The 23,296-nt window shown below is 41.0% G+C and overlaps 3 protein-coding genes across 7 annotated transcripts in view; all 3 read left to right on the top strand.

Moving 5' to 3' along the window:
- Nucleotides 1–17,113, top strand: part of palm3 (paralemmin 3) — a 28,236-nt gene extending 11,123 nt beyond the window's left edge. For 2 of the 5 annotated variants that reach the window (XM_089006775.1, XM_089006774.1), the window contains exons 2-7: nt 4,338–4,390; nt 5,563–5,643; nt 8,940–9,055; nt 9,531–9,597; nt 10,896–10,959; nt 12,788–17,113. In XM_089006775.1, the coding sequence (XP_088862901.1) occupies nt 4,346–4,390; nt 5,563–5,643; nt 8,940–9,055; nt 9,531–9,597; nt 10,896–10,959; nt 12,788–13,779 (1,365 nt within the window). In that variant the 5' untranslated portion in view covers nt 4,338–4,345 and the 3' untranslated portion in view covers nt 13,780–17,113. Of the gene's footprint in view, nt 1–4,337; nt 4,391–5,562; nt 5,644–8,939; nt 9,056–9,530; nt 9,598–10,895; nt 10,960–12,787 lie in introns of those variants that run through there. The other 3 variants (XM_089006776.1, XM_089006777.1, XM_089006778.1) reach the window with 3 other exon arrangements.
- A 2,357-nt stretch (nt 17,114–19,470) lies between these two features.
- On the top strand, nt 19,471–21,174 carry LOC148892720 (uncharacterized). Its single transcript, XM_089006949.1, has 2 exons — nt 19,471–19,635; nt 20,596–21,174. Exon 2 carries the CDS (start codon nt 20,624–20,626, stop codon nt 21,155–21,157), a length of 534 nt encoding a protein of 177 aa, XP_088863075.1. The 5' UTR covers nt 19,471–19,635; nt 20,596–20,623; the 3' UTR covers nt 21,158–21,174.
- A 1,269-nt stretch (nt 21,175–22,443) lies between these two features.
- LOC148892719 (uncharacterized) lies at nt 22,444–23,092 on the top strand. The gene has a single exon (XM_089006255.1). The coding sequence runs from the start codon at nt 22,459–22,461 to the stop codon at nt 23,068–23,070; it is 612 nt and encodes a 203-aa protein (XP_088862381.1). The 5' UTR covers nt 22,444–22,458; the 3' UTR covers nt 23,071–23,092.
- The last annotated feature ends 204 nt before the right edge of the window (nt 23,093–23,296 follow it).

Raw genomic sequence — 23,296 nt, 5'->3', positions numbered from 1 at the left:
AGCGCCAAACATCTAAACATGGACAACTATCATATACAAGAAATCAAGCAGTCACCAAGATAGTAGAAAGCACCAGGGAAAACTAAAGTCAAGTCTGAATCATGCTGAGTCAATTACCAAAGAGTTTAAGTGAGTTTTGAGCCAGTGTCAAGATCTGGTTGGCGACCAATGGGTGGCGCTGTCGGCCCCGCCGGCACCTGCACATGTGTTGGTCGTTCCAATCGTGGCAGTTAAAAGGACTCGCAGCATGACCATTCGGGGCCGGGTCATTGCATTGTACTGTGTATGTGTGTGCTTCACCCTGTCAGGTTTGTTTTATCTTGGCAGATGTTTACTCATGGTTTTCTTTGATACTTTGTACTTATCTGTTCGCATGACTGATGTTTTAGATTTTGTTCCTGCTGACTTTATTTTAATACAATTTGACAAATACAACCCGCTGCGCACTCCTGCCTGCTTATTTTGGGATTCACAACCATCACCACCTCGCAAACCGTGACAGTCAGGTTTTCAAGTGTATCCTTCATTGTTTTCAAACACAAGGAAATTGTTCATCTTTTTTAAACCAAACACGTTCCCCAGTCAATGTGTATTGTCAATAAAAGACGTCTGTGAGGAAAAACAAACAAACAAACAAACAAACAAAAGACATTCACAAGAGGGAAGTGAGGGCTGTAAACTGTTTCTCGATTACTAAAGTAGTGAATTACACAATCAATTAGGTGCCGCTCGGTTAATTTTGACTCCTTTGCTATGATGTCAAATCCTGCCGGCTCTGCTTGCTTTCTCTAAATAAACCATCTGTCATTCCTTACGTGATTATCTCCACCTTTTGTATTCTTGTCAAATATGGCACAGAGTTCATGAGCACACAAATAAAAGATGTGGAGCAGGCGATCAACCGGAAAATTCCATCATCACAAAAGAAAATGTCATTGAATGCCCTTTCTAATGGCTCCCCCCCCAGCGCCATTTCCCAGCAGACCTGAAACAACTTTACTGTTCCGGCCATCCAGTCTGACCTCCAACCACATTACTCGAATTTGATCGACAATATTAAGGCGCTGGCTCTGATTTGTTTTTATCGGACCAATGCTCTGTGGCAAACGTTGGTGCGGCATCAGCCAGCCTTTGTCATCCAGTATCCCGGCCTAGTAAAGCCTGGACAAGAAAAAAATGGCTAGAGCAGCAGTTTTCATGCCTCCCAGTTACGTCAAAGCCCCTGTACCCCTAACCTCACCAGAAAGCTATGTGGCCGCATCTATGCTTTAGAGTGCACTGCTCTCTCTCAATCATTCATGACATCCATTCCTCAAACCTGTCTGGACGGGCCCTTTCCTCGACAGTAAGCTGATGTCATGCGTTTTGACTTTCACAACAACATTCAACATTCTTCCAGCAGCACAAGACAGTGGACTTATGTCAATGCTGACATGTGGGCTTTGCTCATGCTGCTGCGGTCTCTCTTCTAGCTGTCGTAGAATGAAAAGAAACTGCTTCATTTGAATTTACAAAGGGCTTTTTTTGTAACTTGTGTCCAGAATTTTGATTGAAAGAACAAATAGTGCGATTACAATGTATATAGTGTGTTTATCTTAGAACCACAACCGCAAAGCTGCTTGTGGTAACTCAAACCTGAAAAGATTTACATTCTTGACACCAAGCTGTTCTTCCATCTGTTCCCACTGAGCCAATTGAGCCAATGTCACCACGTCCGGAATGTGAAATTCATGCTGACCCCCTTACCCCCTCCGACGCCCTCACACACACACCCACGATGCAAATATACTCTCTTAAATAAGCAAGCACAAATAAGCTGAAGGCAAATATACAGTTTTTGGATTCAGGGCATGAAGAATGTGTGCAATGAAGCTGTAATTTTATTATTTTTTTAAGATTTGATGTGTGTCTGAAAAAGAGTTGAATACATCTAAGATGCAACATAATGCTCTTTGCGAAAAACATTTTAACTCATTCACTGCCAGACGATTTGCAGAAATGTGTCCACTCCAGTGCTAGAGTTTTTGTCATTTTTACTCAAATTGCAGGACCCACAGAATACTGAGTTTTCAGCCTACATAAACATTCAATGAAGCGTAAGAAACCTAAGACTTTATTTCATCAGAAAAAAAGAATTAATTCCGAAGTTGTATGGGTCTGGAGTTATCTGAGCTTGAAATTGGCGCAGCTGTACAAAATACAATACAATTCACACATTTATTTATATAGTGCTTTAACAACAGCTGAATCTGTAACAAAGCACTAACTTGGACATGAGGCAAATGCCCCCCCCCCCCCCCCCCGTGGAAGGGAACAACCTTGCCAGAGGTCTGACCGACACTTTATCAGCACCCCCCAACAAGAACCAAAACCCGAATAAATTCGGGAATAGCAGAAAATGAGCTAACTGGTATTCGCAAAAAAAAAAAAAAAAATCTGTTTTTGCATGCCCATGTGATGTTGCCAAAGGATGGTGTAGTTCTTGCATAAATAAATATACAGTATGTACAGTTGAACACTAAAATACAGTTTTGGTAGTGGTTGTAACCGGTACTAATACACCTCATCCGTCAGTTTGTCCCAAAATGAAGGCCTCGTAAGTCCTTTCTATCACAATGTTTGAAGATTCGTAATGTCAAAACAGCTATCTGTCGACCAATCAAGTCAATATGATTTTCTTCAAATTACTATTCCCTCTCGTTCCCTCAGATCCTCTTCCTCCCTTCACCCCTGTGTGCCCCCCCCTGCCCGTCCCAACACGATGGGGGACAGAGCTTTCAGCTGCTCTGTCCCCAAACTCTGGAACTCACTTCCTTCCAACCTTCAAATCCCATCTCAAAACCTACCGATTTAAAATTGCATTTTCTGTGTACCTCTATCACTTGTTTCTATTCATAATTGTATTTTATTTATTGTATTCTATTTGTAAAGTGGACACATTACTGCACATCATCTGGCAGTAAATGCGTTAAAATGTTTTTCGCGAATAGCAGTTAATGTTAAAAAGAGCATTACATTGCATCTTAAAGGTTGCTTCCTGCACTGTTCTTCTCACAAAAACATAATCATAACGGTTCTTAAAATATTCTTAGATAATATTAAGGGAATATTAGTCACTCCACTGGGTAAACAGTCTTAAAATGAAAGTACAGTAAAGTCTCGTTATATCGATATTCAAGGGAGTCTGAAAAAATATCGATATAACCGGGACTATCGATATATCCGACCCTGTTTGCATGTAATTTTCTCCGTGCGTGCATAGAAATAGTATCGATATAACCGGGACTATCGATATATCTGATATCGATATAACGAGACTTTACTGTATTCATAAAATCTCTTAAAGTCTCCCTTCTGGGCTTCCTGAAACCAGAAGATACCCTGAAGTATTGTTTTTACAAGTTGAGGAAGAGCATATCCAGAGCCCCGGTGACCTTGATTTCCTTTTTTTTTATTTTTGGAAAGGCAAATCCTTTTTTTAACCAGTGTTTATTCCCACTTCCACTAATATTTTTACTTTACCTCCCATGACCTTGCGCTGGACAAGCGCTATGATGTTCCCCTGCAGTTTGATATTTTCACCCGTGTGACCCACTAACAAAAGGCTTCTATCGATAGTCATGAAGTACTCTTTCGAGAGCTTTTCTGAACTCGTGAACCCGCAGTCAAGCTGCGATCTTATTGACCGCAATGTACCTCTTAATGCTGACGATCATAAGAGAAACAGACTTGAGGGAAAAAAAACACTCTTTACTTTGATCTTCTCTTTCTCTCTCTCTCGCAACTCTCTCTCTCTCAGACCATCCCAACGTTCCCACTCTCTCAAAACTTTTTGACGATGTCAGCGCTCTCCTCCTGTATTTCACCTAATTATCCACGATCGTGTGTGTCTTTTGGGAGATCTTCAATATCTCTTCATCAAAGCTGCAAATTGGCTCTGCTAGTTTATCTCTGCCTGATATTTCCTCATCCGTATCCCTGTTCAGATGTGAGATTGTGGTCCAGAGAGATTCTTAGACTGTAAGCTCCCACCTCCAGTCATCAAGAGCGTTGAAGATGTGTTTTTTCCCTACCTTTGTTAGCTGTATTGTTTATCTGTATACGAAATATTTCCCATCGCACACTTCTCACATGTTCTTATTTGAGCATTTTGTGCTTCGTTGCCCTATCGGACCCCTTTGGGTGCTTTTTTGGATGTGTTTCTCAACGAACGGTGAAACCATCAAAGATCTCTCACTTGGAATGAAAAAGCACATTTTCCGTAAGACTCCAGAGTGATCAAACGTGGGTGTGTCTACATATTTCACCTTTTCACCCTGTTTTTATCTGTATCACAGGTGCCAGGATGGATGAGGCTGAGAAGTACCAACAGCGACTGGAAGCCATTGCCGTGAGTCCACAGAGAGAAGAGCTGTTTGTTGCTGATAAATCATTCAAAAGTAGTGGAAAACAATACCAGACTGCACTGAGCATTCCGGGATTTTGTGTTGTTGAATTTTGGATCAACAGCGGCCGTTATGGAAACAGAACGGCACGACCAAAGTCCAATGCGATTTGATATGTGATGCTTTGAAGTCCCAAAGTTGAACAAATAATCAATATGTTAATAAAAAAATATTTTATTTCAAAGTGCCTTTTCAAAGTGGTGCCCTTAAACCCTTCATTAAAAGTACAGACAAACTCTTTAAATAACATGTAACAGTATACAATAGTTGTCCAGGTTAAGGCTTAATTGATTTATATAGCGCTTTAACAACAGCTGAAGCTGCAACCAAACACTTAACATTGTTAAGCGTTTTGTGTGTGTGATTAACTCATTCACTGCCATTCCCGAATTTATTTGGGAATTGAAAAGAATGACGTGGTGCGCCATTCCTGAATTTGTTTGGGTTTTGCAGGCGGGAGGGTGCCGATAAAGCGCTGTTCAAACCTCTGGCAATGTTTTTCCCCTTCCATGAGGCAGCAGCATTTGCCTTTTATCCATGTTAGCGCTTTATTACCACAACTGTTGTTAAAGCGCGATATAAATCAATATGTATTGTATTATATTTTGTACAGCCGCTCCCATTTCAAGGTCAGATACCTCCAGACCCATATAACTTAGGAATGAACTTTTTTTCTAATGAAAGGAGAGAGTATAAGGTTTTTTTACACTGCATTGAATGTTTATGTAGTCCTAAAACTCAATATTCTGTGGGTCCTGCAATTTGAGTGAAAATGACAAAAACACTGACATTGGAGTGGACACATTTTTGCACATCATCTGGCAGTGAATGAATGAATTACCAGAGGTACCATAACCAAGCCAACCCCCCCTCCACCCTCCCCCCAAAAAATGACACGAATTGAGTTACTAATAGCTTAATAATTTCAGTGTCCAAATGAAATTAAACAGGAATGAATCAACAGTACCTCTGTCAGTCGTAGCAAAGTGGTCTGTCCATTATGCCTCGAGACACGACGAATCAATTTAATCAAATGGGAGGAATGGGTTCGATTAATCAGTTAATCTGGTAGCTCAGATATCACTTCAATTTAATTGGTGCTTTTTTTTATTTCCAGAAGAAGCGACGTCTGAAGGAGGAGGAGGAGCGAGCCAAGAGAGACATGGAAGATGAAAAACTCAAACTTCAGCAGCTCAAGGTTTGACACCTTGAGCAGGATTTTGTCAGACGTCTTATTTCATGTCTCATCTCTCTCCCTCTCACTCTCCCCCATTCACCCACTCATACTTTTCACAATAGACGTCTTCGAGATCTTTTGAGAGCAGATAGCAGATATCTCTATCCGTTCCTTTTCACAAAGTCTGAACTTACCAGCTCTCATGGCTTGGTTTCCACTCAGAGCAAGTCAGGCGGCACCTCCATTGTCTTTTCCACATTGCCATTCCCATTTCCTACTTCATCGTGTTATGATGCCTTCTTCACAAATTGTGCACTTTTGTTTGTGTTATCATACATGAAAGGTTTGGGCGTCGGTTACCATGTCGGTTACGCTGACGAAGCCTCTTGGATAGGAGACGAAACGTCCGAAACCTTCAAATTTGTAAATTTGGACAGCTGAAGAAACCTTCTCATCGATGGACCACTCCTGTACAACTGAGAGCTTACACAGACATCCTCAAGCTTGTTGACATTTTTTAGTGTTGCCATAAAACAAAGTTTGATGGAGAAATTAGAAGGAAAACACATAAATAATGCCATGGTGAATCATTGTGTGTTGCACCAACACAACTATTTGATATTCGCTGACACAAATTCCCAGCAGACAAATCAGCCCATTTCCAACGGAGCTTGGACGCCATCTTCTGCATGTTCTGGGTGCTACACATCAGTCCTGACGCCTCAAAATGACCCGTAAAGACTTTTTTATTCATCAGAAAAAAAAATTAATTCCTAAGTTATATGGTTCTGGAGGTATCTGAGCTTGAAATGAGCACGGCCTGTCCAAAATACAAAGCAATACATACATATAGCGCTTTAATCACAGCTGAAGCTGGAACAAAGCGATAATATGGAAAAAAGGGAAATGCTACTTGTGGAAAGGAAAAAAACATTGCTAGAGGCCATAGCAGGCACTTTATCGGCACCCAAACCTGAGAAAACAAAACCCAAACACATTTGGGAATGGCGATTTAAGTGATATTTTAAATTCCCAAATAAATTCGCATTTAAAACTCTAATTTTCTTTCTCACGATATTCTATTTTAACATGCACTGCAAAATAAAATCATTTCAACCACATTTGTGCAAGCACACTCCAGTACACACCGCAGTGACATGTTGTCCCACTTGCATCCAAAGTCTCAAAAATCTCCGAAACAGCCTCATGTTTCCCAAAGGTCTGCTCACTGTTATTGGCAACCTCCCTTTAACTATAACGGGCACAAAACATCCTCTGTCTTCTCCTTCCTCAGAGAACAAGCTCCTCGCTGTTACCTTTCCTGCTCCCTTCAGCTAACCGCATGCAGACTAACCTCCAAGCATTCCAGGAGTGATTGCTCACACCGATGCATGTTTTTTTTTCTTTTAATATCAGCTGACATCAACAGTGACACATTTAGCCTGGGGTAAAATACAACAACTTGTCGATAAATTCTGCCTCTTATGACTGCAGTACTTAGTGTTCTTAACTCATTTACTGCCATTCCCAAATTTATTTGGGAATTGAAAAGCATGATGTGGAGCGCCATTCGCGAATTTTTTCGGGTTTTGTTTTTGTTTTTGTTTTCTTTTTTCAGTGGTGGGTGCCGATAAAGTGCTGGTCAGACCTCTCTCAATGTTTTTCCCTCCCACGAGGGGGCAGAATTTGCCTTTTGTACAGTTCAATGACTCCAGACCAATATAATTTCGCAATTAACCCATTTTTTCTGATGAAAGAAGAGGGTCTAACATTTCTAACACTGCATTGAACGTTTATGTAGTCCTAAAATTCAATATTCTGTGGGTCCTATAATTTGAGTGAAAATGAAAAAAAAAACTGGCACTGGAGTGGACACTTCCGGGTAGAGTGAACGCTGGCGCGAATGGCTGCCGCTGCTCACCCGCGCAAAAAAAAAATACAATAAAAAAGTGTCCTTGAGAGTTTTGAAAGGTGCTGAGAAATTAAATGTATTATTATTATTATTATTTTATTATATTATTGCACTTCATCTGGCAGTGAATGAGTTAAATGTTACATTTTAAGTCCTCCTGTAACATTTGCTCAAATGGTGTGGTAGGAGGGGTGGAGCTGAAAGAAATCATTTTCAATGAACGTAACACGTTTGTCTTGGGAGAGGAATCTTCATTTGGAGGTCTGTTATGAAAGCGCAGCCTATCATTTTCCAAGGAGTCAGGAAGTGCCAAAGCAATTCAGCCTTGGAACAAAAGTCTTTTTATTCTTCTCAGCAGGGGGCATGCAGAGTTAGTTCGTGATCGTTATGAAAACGATCATAGGGACTCAGCAGGAGAGGAACCTAACAGAACACGAGGAAACAATAATGAAGACTAATGTCCGTGCATTTTCTCATCCGCTTATCCTCACAAGGTTTCGCAGGTGTCTTCGGCCAGCCATCGTAGGCACCTGCAGACACAAAAAAAAACAAAATTGCGTGTACAGTCACACCGAAGGACAATTTAGAGCATGGGTGTCAAACACAAGGCCAAGGGGCAACAGATGGCCACGGTCATTTCATATGGCCCGCATACGCAAATTATGTGCGACAACCGAAATGTCAAATTGTCATGTGTAATAAATAATTTTGTGATTTTGCGATAAATTTGTGACTGTTTTTTTTTATGATAACTTTTTATTTCTGAGGAAAGTGAGGTTAAAATCTTAGCTAAAGAAAATAGACGGTTTGAAAGGGGAGTAAAAGAAGCCATTTTTGCAAAACCCTTCACTAAATCTCCATGGTGGTTTGAGGTTCAATTTGGATCGTGCTTAAAACAGACTTCTTAGGTCGTTACCACATAGGCTTAATCATGTTTATGAGGTGATACCAAGGTGAATGGGGCAATCAGGGCCAGTCATAGAACATAATCAGACAAAACAAAAGAAGTAATCAGATTTCCAGACAAGTGAATCATGAATCTAGCTAGCTTCTTCGATTTCTTCATTTGGTATTCCTTTTGGATGCCATGTTGGTATGATTCAGCCTCTTAAATATGAGTTTTTGTCCGACGACAGACCTCGTAACATGCTTCCCGCTCGCTCTCATCAATTTTAAAGTGTCGTCCCAGGCTGAGGAAAGTCAAAAGTCATGCAGTGCAAATCCTTCGATGCTGTTTTGAAATTATGTTTCATGTTCCCTGACAACTCACTGATATGCTGACGTTCCCGATAAAGTGGGTTGGAAAGCTTTTAAGGCGCGTTCTTCTCAAGAATTGTCGACTTTTTGAGGCTAATGTATTCCGCTTTTCTCGAATTGTATGTGACTCATCTCTATGTTCCTCCAGAGGAAGTCTTTGAGAGATCAATGGCTGATGGAAGGAGCTCCGTTGTCCCCATCCACTCTCGATTCCCAAATCTCACACTCCCGTCTGTGGTCTTCTCGGGAGGTAGGACACGACAGGTACGAGCCGCATCACAAAACATTAGAATAACACCTCATACATAACATATATAACAATGCTCTGAATAGTGCACCAATTTCATAAATGAGCAAATGGCATAGGTGTGAAATAAAATTGAAATTATTCAACTAATATTGTGTTAAGAACCTGCGGTGATGCACCCTCTGACCATAAAAATCATAGTCATGTACTGTTCATTGGTGCATGCTGCTCGCGAATGTCATTGCTCTGCCTGTCCCAAGAACTGTGATCTATTTAGAATTAGTCAAGAATCATTTACGGACAAATAAAGTGAAATTGGATAATTTCCAAAAGTAGACTCTTGGATGCTCCGGTAAACTGGTTGGTAATCATTTATGCCATACAGGGTTGCCATGGAAATGATTTTCGCCTGATTACGTGCCATACAGGTGATTTGAAGATGTGATTTTATTTTTTTGTGGTGTGTGTGTGTGTGTGTGGTCTCGTTTTTAGGCTGCTATCACAGAATGTAGGATTTGCAGGGGAGGGTGAGAAAGAACAGATCACACAGGACCAAAGAGTGAGACACACACATACACACACAAACACACAATATGCCTACATTGTGAACAAAGGCTATTATAATGTGTGTCAAACAAGACTTAGCCATCATCTTCCATTAGCAAGCTTTTCTCACATTTGTGTTCATGGCGCTGTCACTTGAATAATACATTTTCTGCCTACGTGCTCCTTTTTTCCAGTAATGCCTGAATTTTAAACAAAGAGATGTAGACTATCTCTCTCGTTGCTGTTTCCATTCCAGTGTTGTAATGACACAGATACACCGATGTCATGTTGTTGTTCAGGCGGCAAAAGGCTCTCAATGGAGTGGGAATTGCTGTTTATACAGTGAACTGGGGCTCTGCTGCACCCACTCGTTTCAAAAAGAAAAAAAAGGTTGACATGTAAGCCGTCTGCACAACAATATTTCACATACAAAACCACTCCCCTTGTGACGCGCACGTATTAGCCTGAAGGTGTCAGTCTTGTGACAGACATACGAGTTGTCAGGAAACTCAATTTAAAGATAATGTCTTTTTTTTTGTGTGTTACTGTCGTGTTTGTGTTCAACTACCAGTTGTGTACAAGTACAGCAATACAAAATGATCATTTCCTTTGGCCCTTTTGTTTCCTGTTGTATGTTAGCAATTAGCTAGCGGATTTATGCTATGCTAATGGTGCTCAAAAGTAGTTTGAATGACAATTTCTAAATTATTCAGCCGCTTTAAGCTAGCCTTTTTTAACCTCTTTAAAAATTGCAATGATAAACAGTAAACATGGATGTTAAGATCATCTGATTTTTAAAAAGAAAAGATGTAAATAAGGTTCATTTGTGTTGATGTTGCAGGTGTTATTAGTCGATTAATTTGCCATCAGCATGTAGCAAAGTTAGCATAGCGGTTACATAAACCGTAGTCGCTACTGATCATGGTTGTAAAAGACAAAACAAAAAAAAACACACACATACATTTTCAGATTCTTTATATATAAGGACACATTTTGATCCTTCTAGAAAAAAAAGTCAAATGAAACTTGATTCGTGCGGCAGGCGGCAATGAAAGCGTCTATGACGTGTGACCTTTACATCAATTTGACAACAATTCCGGCTTAATAATAAGTCACTGGGCACGCTGAAAGTAATTGGCAGAAAATGTTCCAAAATGTTCACCGCCTTTAAAGTAGGCTAGTCTTTGTTTTCGTAAAAGGACACAAACTATCCTTTTAGATATGCCCTGAACTTTATGATGATGCTTTATGAAATCATATAAGGGAAACGACAAAGGACACGCACCTCTGATTTTGTGGTTTGCTTTGCAGCAACAACTTAAGAGTTTGCATTTCACTCAACAGGAATACGTGGACATGGACGCTGGAGATATTGGTAAGATGGAGCCTTATTATTTTTTTAATCAATTTATGATGCGCATAAAAAAAGGATTATCTTCAAGACATGTTCAAATGGATGTTTATTTCAAACACACAATGTTGACAAGCGCCGGCCATTTTTAAATGGCTGTTATTTGGATTTAAGTGCATTGGTTGACTGATTTTAATGGTTCAAAGTAAAATGTAGAGATGATATGACAAAAGACATGTTTGGAGCAACACAATTAGAGGAAAAAGTGAAAATGTCTTCTGTGATGTTTGAATTTGTTCCCCGGCAAGCTGAGTCTCCCAGTTGCAATGCAGATATTTGTCATCTCAAAGTGGATTTTTAAATCTAATCTTGTAAATTTGAATTTGTTTAAAATCTTGAATATTTTAAGGTTTGTAAAACACTTAGGGCAATGTCACTTTCTGTAAATGGGAATCTGCTTATTCTGGTAACATCTTTGTATGGTTATGATTAGTTTTATAAACAAACACTTTTTTCATTTTTTATTTTGTTCATTTTCACAAATGATCACAATCTTGATCTGTCCGCTCTGTCATTGTTGAGCAACTGGCCCTTTAAGAAGCCCTTAATCTTGCTAAATTGATTTTTGGTTTACTGTTATTTTTATAATATGAAGTTTTGTTCCTTTATGGTGAAATATCAATTGAATCTTTTCTGAAATCAAAAGACCTTTCTGAAACGCAAAATATATATTATTTTGGCAGTCAGCTTTCTAACTAAATGTTGTGAAGTAAAGATATTAGCAAAAAAAATGTCGATTGTAGACAAGTCAAATATTGGTGTTTGGACTGTATATATGTTATCATTCTACAATTAATGTAATTATTTTTGTTAGTTATTTTTTAATGGCCAGGAGCTTGTCCAACATCCATTTTCCCTTTTCTCTTCCTTTCATAACTTTGCTGCTGTGAATTTCTCCACTATGAGACTAATACAGTCTAATCTACTAGAATATAACATCTGAGAGCATCTACTTAATACAATGAATTTGAAATTATTCGCCATCCGCGTTTTGATATTTTTTTTGCCTGTTAACTCATTCACTCCCAGACGAAATTGTGTCGACTACAGTGCCAGGGTTTTTGTTATTGTCACTCGAATTCCAGGACCCACAGAATATTGTTTTTAGGACTACATAAAAATTCAATGCAGCGTAACAAGCCGGAGACTCTCTTCTTTCATCGGAAAAAAGAGTTAATTTCTAAATTATGTGCGTCTGGAGTGAAATGAGCTTAAAATGAGGTAGGCTGTCCAAAATACAATTTAATGCATCCATATTGTTTTGTACAGCGCTTTAACAACAGGTGAAGCTGCAACAAAGTGCTAACAAAAAAAGAGAAATGCTGCCCCCTTGTGGAAAAGAAAAAAAACATTCCCAGAGGCCATCGGCGGTGCTTTATCGACACCTAAGCATGAAAAAACAAAACCTGAACAAATTCGGGAATAATAATCATCATCATAATCATAATAATAATACATTTCATTTATAAGCGCCTTTCAAAACTTTCAAGCACACTTTACTGTCACAGGATATTTGTTCTGTGGGTGAGCAGCGGCAGCCACACGTGCCAGCGTTCACTCAACCCGGAAGTACCCCCTTTTTTAGCTTTGAGGACTTTGCCCTTGTAAAGGATAGATAAGAGATAGGTACCCGGCGAGCTAGAGAGAATGTTGATGTAGTCCTAAAACTCAATATTCTGTGGGTCCTGCAATGGCACTTTACGTCATATTTTCAATTTTCGGATACATTTGTGAATGAATTAATATGAAATGTTTTAAAAGTGATGGAAATTAATCACAGTCATGTCTTCAGGGTCAGTCGAGCACTACGCCATGAAGGCGATCCAGACATTGCGGGACGAAGACGCCTCTGTACTGATAAACGGCACAGGGGATTTGAAAACTGGCCTCAAACAACATTGCGAAGATGTTTCGGAGAAGCCCATCACAACAAACGGACCGAGTGGAAGCGTCCTCGTCGAGAATCACGGTCAGCACGATGCTCCTCTAAGCTGCGTCGTGATGGGGGATGGGATCATGGTCATGCGGGCCGAACGCGTCCTCATCACGGATGATGAGGACGTTGCGCAACAAGAGCATCGGAAGGAGGGAGGAGTGAGTGCGGAGGACGTGCAAGTCGCTCCAGAAGCCTTGAAAGAGTTGTCAAAGGATGAATCGAACTCAGCGGAAATTACTCTAGAAGACAAAAAAGACGTTGAGACCGAAGCGGAAACTCCAGCATCCTTGCTGCTGCAATCCGGGGTAGAGCCTCAGAAGGCCGAGACCGAAGACGAGAACACCAAGGCGGAAGCTTCTGCGCCCGTGCTGCCGCAGTCACCCGCCGATCCCCTCGAGGCCGAAACAAACGACGAGGACACCAAAGCGGAACCTTCAGCGCCAGTGCTGCCACACTCACCAGCCGGTCCGCTCGAGGCCGTTCAGGTGACTCCGTCTGTGCCGGTCTACTCGGAACCCTCCTGTCCTCCTCAGGAGAAGACCCCACAAGCCCAGGATGAAGTCAAAGCCATGACACAAGCATCTGAGGTGCCCGACGTGTCCTCCAAAGCCCAAGGCGACGCCCTCATCTCACCCCCTCAGTTCCAAGAGGTTTCCCTCAACGACCACACGGAGAACCACAGGACTGAACCGCGACCCGCCGAGCGAGAGCCCCTCCTGGAGGAGGCCAAAGCCCCCGATGTTCAAGATGACGTCGCCACCGAGAAACAATCTGCTTCCGCAGAGATGCAGGCGGAGGCCATGCCGGAGCCCAAGAAGAAAATGTGCATGTGCTGCTCGGTCATGTGAACGCAACAAAAAAATACTAACACAACGCTTTTGAGTTTGCTCTCATCGAGTAAGTATTAACGCTTTCTAGATTTATTTATTTTCAAATAAGATTCCACTGATCACAACTACTCGAAATGGTAAACTTCGAGATTTTTTTACATACGCCGTGATGAAACTTGCGTCGCACTAATTCCAATAGGTCACTGATCCTTTCAAAAGAATTCAAGACAAATTTTAATTGAGTGCCAAATCAATGTTTTTGTAGCATAAAATATGGAATACTTTAAATGGTCCATATTGTAATATCTTATAGCTCCGCAGTACAGTGATACCTTGGTTTACGAACCCCTTGGCTTACGAACTTTTCGGTTTACGAACGTTATATTTATGAAAATTTTACCTTGGCATACGAACTTTTTTCGTACACGGAGCTGCCTTAATGAGTAATGTGTCGTTCGCGAGCCCGTTCTTCTAACAACAAAATGGCAGCCGACTGTTTTTGTCCTCTATTCCCCGCCCCCAGTCTTCGGTTAAAGCCACGTGATTGGTCAAGATCGCAGCAGTGAGGGGTGGTGGTTTAAAGAGACAGGCAGACGACAGTGAGAGAGTTTCAACTTTGATAGTTCAAAGGCTGAGTGTAGACTGCAAGGTTAAAATATCCCATCAATCGGGCTCCACAAACAGCCCGCACAAGCCATCTGTACACTTGATGAAAAAAGCTATCAACCCAGCTAAACACAACACAATTGATGAGGAACTAGATACAATTATCACAGAGAAAGCACCGACAAGGGATCATTCCTCAAGATGGTGAAAGAAGGTTACGTGTTTAATGCTGATGAAACCGGCCACTCCATACCATCAAGCCATCAACGACCATCACAAAGGTAAATAAAATTACATTATTGTACATTACAGTTTATTTCTTTAATTATAATACCATAGCACATTTATTATACATAAAATAGGGTACATTTTGTGTAGTTTCAAGGTTTAGAAAATTAGAAAGTACAACATTGGGGACCTGGGAACGGATTATTCTAATTTTAAGTGTTTCCTATGGGAAATTAATTTTTGGATACACTTTGTCTTACACACTCTCTGGGAACCAATTAAGTTCGTAAGCCAAGGTATCACTGTATTTTAAATTACTTGCCAGTTCCATGAAACATTTTTCATAGAAATGTATTCAACCTTAAACAAATCAAGATGTATATTTTTAGCAAATTAAAATTGGTCACTCAACTATTTGTGTAGCCATTGTAGACCATTATAAACATGACGGATGACGTTCTAAAATGTATTTTGCTCTCATTTAAGGCTCAGATGCACCTTCAGTTTGAGGTATGTCCAAACTTGATTATTAGAGTGTGGCATTTGTGAAGCAACTGCATTTCATGCTAAATGGGCGCCAAAAAAGTGTTGTTCTTTGTATTTGCCCTTGCTCTTTTTTTTATTCATACCACAGTGGCATTGATGTTTTGTTGTTTTTAACCACCCTTTCTATTTGGTAACAAAGTCTGGATTTATATCATGAAAATAAATTCAAGCTAAATCATTTTAATGCAGTGCAATGACAATAAGACTATCACCAATGAATTATTTGTCATATTTAATTCATGTTAATGTATGTATTTAAAGTATGAAAGTTTTCTGTTGATTTGAGAGGTTCATAGAGAACATTTGTCTCCTGGAGAGGCTTGATAGCAGAATTGTTGAAGAGATTACTTGATGGCTGTTTTTATCCTTTTTTTGTATTAGCAAGGTTCCACATATTTGGGTTGTGTAATAAAAGTTGCATATATTCTTTCATCCCAATTATGTAAATTAATTCCTGTGGATCGCTCACATTTCACACATTTTTACTGAAGTTTGAATTTTTGTATTTAACTAGATTGCTGAACATTCGTGACATCACACTTTGATAGGGATTTGTATCAATATCAAGTTTTTGAAATGTCTTCATTCGTTATTAAATAAACTCATGAGTCACTGTGTACGTTTTGTGGGGTGGAATTGGGCAAAAAGTTGTTCCCTCAACCTTTTGGACTTTTTCCAAATGTTGTTCGAACGGGCTTTCACTATCCATATCGACGCCGACCAATTGCAAAGCCGCTATCTCCGGACCTTAGCCGAGAAGCAGGATTTCAAAACACCACGTTGTCGTCCTGTGAACAGACTTTGCACAAAATGGTTACATCAGTCATTTTTCGTACTATTTTCGTGATGATGAAAGTAGTTTTGGATTGAATTACACTTTATTAGCCATGAATAAAGTCAAATTTACATTTCACAGCAGCAATGTAATGAAAAAGGAAAGGATGACGTAGAAAAACAAAATACAGGACCTGTTGTGAAGGCAGCCACTCTAGTGGCGCCATTTTGAAGTCAAAACAATCAAATGAATAAAACTAATGTGAAACAATACAAAAGACAGTCAATTTGAAGCACTTTCTTTGCCGTACAAAGCAGTTCTAGATGCAAGGAGAGGATCAAAGCGTCCTTTTCGCCAGTGCGTCAGGAACATGGTGAAATATGCACGTCTACTACATGCTAAATGTTGAAAGAAAACACAAAGCTGTAGAATCAGCTGGCGAAGAGACTGTTACATCTGTGTTTGTCGCCGTTGTTTGAGTTCTGTGAATGATTCGGCGAATGGGACTTTGTCTGTCTGCATTTTGTTTGAACTGTGGAACTTTGGTGCCGCATGTATAAAAGCTACCATGAGCTACGACCAAGCGCACATCACGAGTGTGACACATCTCAAAGGCTTAACACCTTTCATCATGATTCTTTTGGCGTGCGCGGTCGTTGCGGCCTGCTTGCTGTCTGGCGCCAATTGCGCCCCGCTGGCCTGTGAAAATCTGATCCGTCCTCTGGTGGACATCCCTCCGAACTACTTGGAAGGATCATGGGGCTTGGTCGCCGGCAGTTTGAACCGAACGGTCGATGAAAACAACCTCAAGACAAGAGACAGTGTAACATTCGTCTCGACCGACTCCACCTACATCCAGCGTAACCGCTTTGCCGACAAGTGCCATTCGTTCACGCTCAACGCCACCAAGGAAGGCCACGTCATGACTCTGAGGGGGGGCGACTATGTTTTCACCGCTACCTTCCATCATACTTCCTGCGCGACCTGTCTGTTGTTTCGCTTTGACGTGCAGGCGGCAACTCATACCACCACCGATCTCTACCTGGTGAGCACGAAGCGAGAGCTGGATGCCGGTGAGAAGGAGGAGTTTGTGGCTCAGACCAAGTGTTTGGGCTTACCTGAACCCATCTGGATGGATCCCACCAAGGAGCTTTGTCAGTCATGATTGATTCAATAAACTTGTTGATTCACATTCTGCTTTTGTGTTACAGTGATCCCTCGTTACTTGGCGGTTCACTTATCGCAGATTCAGTGCATCGCGGATTTTTTTTTGCAGGGGATTTTTTTTAATGCCATTCAAATGTGCAAACAAACAAAATAACAGAAAACACTGCAAACAAAGCAGAATAAAATCAAACACACCGGCTTTGAATAGCTCATGGAGCATTCTGCTTCTAGAAATCAGGCCATATCGGTTTATGAAAATCTTCTTGCTAAAAAAAGAGTGCCAACAACTACAGATGACAATGTTCTTCTCTTGGAGAAAGACTGTTTCAGTAGAAAAAGACGCTTACAGCGGAGTCAGGACGAATAGGCGCAGCAGCAAAATATATATATATATATATATATATATATATATAGTAAAGTCTCGTTATATCGATATCGGATATATCGATAGTCCCGGTTATATCGATACTATTTCTATGCACGCACGGAGAAAATTACATGCAAACAGGGTCGGATATATCGATAGTCCCGGTTATATCGATATTTTTTCGGACTCCCTTGAATATCGATATAATGAGACTTTACTGTATATATATATTAACTGTTAAAAAAGAGATTTTATTTTTTGTTTCATTCTGCAAAAATTGCATTGTATTTTAGACAGCCGCCCTCATTTCAAGATCATATAACTCCAAACCCATAGCATTTAGGAATTAACTCTTTTTGTCTGATGAAAGAAGAGAGTATGGTTTCTTTCACTCCATTGAATATTTATCTCGTCCTAAAACTCAATATTCTGTGGGTCCTGGAATTCGAGTGACAATGACAAAAACCCTGGCGCTGGAGTGGACACAATTTTGCACATTGTCTGGCAGTAAATGACTTAATATGATCTACGAAAGGAATTAGAATTACACTTTTATCCATGCTAGAAAAGCTAGAGAAACACCTTTTTATGTGTTAAATGTTTTTAATTCATAAAAACTCTGCATAAATCAATAAAAGACTTCTTAATGACTTGTGAAAAATATGAACTCAAGCAAATGAGCAACATGGCTCGACATAAGAGCCCGCTCACTCCCCAACCCCGCCAAATAAAGAGGAACCGTCAGAAAACGAAAACGCTCCTGCATACGTTATTATCCTAAATATTAAAGGACAACCGACGTCTCCGTACAAGTTGTGTCCATAATTTGTAAAATGGCTTCAAATGACTTCTACTGAGCGTATTTTACAAAGATTCCACCGCATATATTTATGCTATAAATATATGCGCTATATTTTATGTTTTAAGACTCACGCTGAATATGCAGGAAGTCTTGTTTTTGAGTTGGTGACGAGTCCGTACGTGACGTCACCAAAGGACCGCCGCTGACCGAAAAAAAGACGCATTGTAGCGGTCCTTCCATCGCATCAATGTATTTTGCTGTACTTGTTTGGTCTGGGGACCTCGTGTTGCACCCAAAAGCCACCAGAAGAGGGCGTCCAAGCTCCATATAAGGAATTTATCAGCCTGTGGAAACGGAGGTGGCCACAGGAGGTCGCCATTTTGTGCCTCTTTTCTGGTGATCCTTTTCTCTCCAATGTTGCCTCAAAATGGCATGGAATAAATGCTTTAATCGATTGCAAACATGTATGCTTTCATCTTCAGAACTATTTAAATCATATTCATAACTGGAGGTGTAACAAGAAAGCATATTCTCCGAATCTGAAGCCATTGTTTTGCTTCTCCAGAAATGCAACATGTCTTGGCGTGACGTAATGACGTCACGAACTGGGGGCGGGACTTTCTGAAAATGCCCAATTCGCAGCTCAATTTTTTGCAGATTTTGGACACTTTAAGTCATTTTTAGTGTTGTTTTGCATTTGAATAAAAATATCATACTGCATGTTTTGGGTATTTTAGATGCTATAAAACGTTTTTCTGATGTAGAAACAAAAAAGTGACGTCGGTTGTCCTTTCAGGGATGTTTTATTTTAACCACTTTAAATATCCTGAAAGTCACAAACATGTTTATAAAAATAAAACCGTGGATGACATGTTACCATTTATGACTAGAACATTTTAGCAGAAGTCATCAAAGTATTTGTACATTATTTACTGTTTCTCGATTGGCTAATATTTAATGGACTCATCTTGGATGTTGGGTTACACGGTCATTTTGGGGTAATCAATTTTGAAATAACTCCCAAAATATATGGCCCTATATGTAAAATTAAATTTTACATGGTTTAAAGTGAGGGCGACTGCTAACACCTCAACACAAGTTTATTTCAATTTTATTTTGAATAATCATAACGCACTGATGACCACGAACAAACTATTTTGACTGCATGCGTTTCCCGTAGTTGGCGATCCAAAATCACCAACATGGCACGCGCGCTTGCTTCCGGTGGCGTCATGGACGAGCTTGCAATTAGCGTAATGAGTGGCACACTTGCTAACGTCCAATTTAGTGTAATGGGATTCAGGCTTGCGTTGCTCCATAAGTACCGAAGGATCCTTTGTGTTTGGTCATTCGTGTTTTGCTTGACTGCGGCGGATCGATTTGGTGAGTGAGACTTTGCTTGCGTTTTGTTTGTAATGTGTGCTTCTTGTATGGGAAGAGTTGTAATCAGATTAATCTTTATCGGCCAAGTACGTATGTATCTTAAAAATACAAGGAATTTGTCCCCAGTAGTACATACTGAGACACAAGTATTTTAACTCATTCACTGCCATTGAAGATTTTTTTTTTCTGGAATTGAAAATATGACATACAGCGCCATTCCCGAATTTGTTAGGGTTTTGTTTTTTTCATGCTTGGGTGCCTCTGTTAATGTTTTTCCCTTCACGTGACGGGGGCCCCCATTTGTTTTTGTCCATCTCACACCTTCAGCTGTTGTTAATGCGGTATGTCTTTTGTACAGCTGCCCCTAGTAGCACCTATTACTCCAGACCCATATAACTTAGAATTAACATTTTTTTTTCCTTATGATAGAAGAGTAAGGTTTCTTACACTTAATTGAATTTCCTAAAATTCAATATTCTGTGGGTCCTGGAATTTGAGTTACAATGCCAAAAACCCTGCCACTGAAGTGGACGCATTTTTGCACAGCGTCTGGCAGTGAATGACTTGATATGATGCACGAAAGGAATTGGGATGAACTACATAAATGTATCCATGCTAGGAAAGCTAGAGAAACACCTTTGTTGGTGCTAAATGTTAATTCATCAAAACCCTGCATAAATCAATAAGACTACTTAATGACTTGTGAAAAATATGAACTCAAGCAAGATAAATGAGGACATGACAAATGAGTAAGTATAATAAGACTTTTGGTATTGATATGGTATCTACTTGCAATAGTCCCACCCAACAACAGCTGTGAGACAATGCGCAAAATATCAAGCAAATCTAAGGTGATGGCTGTTAGAATACAAAACATGCCAGTTCTGCTATTGGTACCATCCGAGTACAACTGTGTGCACATGACCAGAGTGAGGGACATTTGTTTGCATCATCCCATAGGCTCAATCAACACACTCGCTCCTTCGCAATGCTTCACCTGATATGCATGGTCATTATGGCCTGCTTGCTGCGTAGCGCCAGTTGCTCCCCTCTGGCTTGTGATAATCTGCTCCGTCCTTTGGTGGACATTCCTCCCCACCACCTGGAGGGAACATGGGCCTTGGTCGCTGGCAGTTTTAACCGCTCATTGGATGAAGACTTCTTCAAGATCGCAGACAGCGTCACGTACTTCATTATCAACTCCACCTACGTCCAAAATTTCCGCCTTGCGGACAAGTGCAAATCGGAAATATTCAACGGCACCAAGCAAGGCCACGTCTTGACTCTGACGTCGGGCAACTATCGTGCCACAGCTACCTTCTACAATACATCCTGCGCAACCTGTCTGTTGTACCACCTCTACGTGGAGGCGCCAGGCTACACCACCACCCACGTCTACCTGTTGAGCACAAACCGAGAGCTGGATGCTGCCGAGAAGAGAGACTTTGCGGCTCAGATCAAGTGTCTGGGCTTACCTGAACCCATCTGGATGGATCCCACTAAGGAGCTTTGTCTGCCCTGATTGATTCAATAAACCTGTTGATGCACATTCTGCTTGTGTCTTCCTACAAACTATCAAATGAGCGATGATTTGTTAATTTGGTCTCCTAATTAGTATTACCTTGGAAAAATGCTTAATATACACAAGTGCTTTACCACCACCGCTGCAATAAAACCTTTCTGAATGCCTCCCTTAACATTCCTGAACGTCCCCGGAAATCTGGTTGAAACAAACTGTCAATTTTGAATTGCAGCATGTCAATAAGAAATGGCTCTTGAATACTTTGTAGCTTGTTACTTTAAAGGACAACCAGCACCATTTTTTGTTTCCTAACTGACATCAGAAAAACGTTTTATAGCATCTAAAATGCCCAAAACATGCAGGCTGATATTTGTAGTCAAATGCAGAACACCAATGAGTTAGTGTCCCAAAACTACTTAAAAATGACCCCTGAAATGGTGAATTTCAGAAGGTCCCGTCTCCTTGTTCGAGACGTCAGGCTAGGACGTCTTGCCTTGCTCTAGAATCAAAACAATGGCTTCAGATTCGGAGAAGAGGCTTTCTTATGAATATGATTCAAATAGTTCTGTAGAGGAAAGCATAAATGTTTGCAATCGATTAAAGAAGTCCTTCCGTATCAATTTGAGGTGTCTGGACTCCAATGTAGCGTCCCAGAAAATGCACAAGATGGCGCCCAAGCTCGGTTGGAAATGGGCTGATTTGTCTGCTGGGAATTTGTGTCAACTAGTATCAAATAGTCGTCTTGGTGCAACACACGATTCACCATCGCGTTTATGTAGTTTTCGCGATCAACACGGTGTTTTCAGATGGAAAAAAGTACCCAAAATGCACTGTGTGTCGCTCTCTCGGTCAGGGGCATTCCAGACGTGACGTCGCATCGTCATAAACTCGAAAACAAGACTTCCTGAATATTCAGCGCAAGTCTTAAAACGTAAAATATAGCTATATGCGCTGGAATCTTTGTAAAATACGCTCAGTAAAAGTCATTTGAAGCCATTTTACAAATTATGGACACATGTCCGGAGACGTCTGTTGTCCTTTCAGCGCCAATGCTATTTTTTTTATTTCATTATGTATTTAAAAATTCAATGGTCGAATGATAGCTTGCATTTCGGAAATTGAATCGCTTGTAGCTCTATGGCACCACTTTAGGACAACCTGGTGTCTTTTGCACAGATGGTATTTGTTTTTGCTGAAAAAAAAAAAAAGTTGGACCAGCGCTGCTCTATTGGATTTCTGTGAATCATTCAACCGATGTATGCTGAAAGTGGTCTATAAAAGTGACCGCCAGCTATTTCCAAATGAGCGTCCTTAGCGTGACAAAGGATCTCGGGATGATTGCGTTGCTGTCCTCCGTCGCTTTGCTCTGTTTGCTGCCCGGCGGCCAAAGCGCTCCCCCGACCTGCGACGAGCTGGTGCGGCCGCTGGTCGGCATGGCTCCCGGCCACGCGGCGGGAAGCTGGGCCGTGCTTGCCGCAAGCATGACTAACGCGGACGACGAAGTCCTCCTCCGGCAGAGAGACAGCATCACTTTCCATGCGTACGACTTCACCTGCATCCAAGCTAACCGCTTTGGAGACGAGTGCAAATACTACCGCCTCAATGTCACCTTGAAAGGAAATGTGGTTTCTCTCGAGGCCATGGGAATGGGCATGGCGGGGACCTTCTACACCACTTCCTGTCCGGATTGCTTGGTGTTTACCTTCAAAGTGGAAGGTCTGGACAGCACTGACCTCTATCTGGTGAGCAAGAGGCGAGAGTTGGAGCAGGGCGAAAGGGAACATTTTGCTGCCCAGGCCAAATGTCTGGGCTTGCGCGAACCCATCTGGATGGATTCCACAAAAGCGCTTTGTGACAAGAAACCGGCTGAGGAGGTCACGGTCTACGGTCCTGACTTTATGATACCTGAATAAAAATGCTTGTTCATCCATGCAACCGCTCTTTGCTTTTTTTCCATCAGGCACCCAAACTCTCGGAATATATATTCCCCCTCACTCCAATGTTTAAACATAAAGGGGGTCGGGGGTACTGTGGTGTGTGTGTGTGTGGGGGGGTGTACTGTGTGGGGGGGGGGGGTGTACTGTGTGGGGGGGGGGGGTGTACTGTGTGTGTGTGGGGGGGGGGGTGTGTACTGTGTGT

Source organism: Hippocampus bargibanti, linkage group LG10 (assembly GCF_051943395.1).
Source record: "Hippocampus bargibanti isolate YZ-2025 linkage group LG10, ASM5194339v1, whole genome shotgun sequence".
Taxonomy (NCBI): domain Eukaryota; kingdom Metazoa; phylum Chordata; class Actinopteri; order Syngnathiformes; family Syngnathidae; genus Hippocampus; species Hippocampus bargibanti.
The sequence above is the reverse complement of the archived record's forward strand: the minus strand, read 5'-3'. Positions and strand labels throughout refer to the sequence as shown.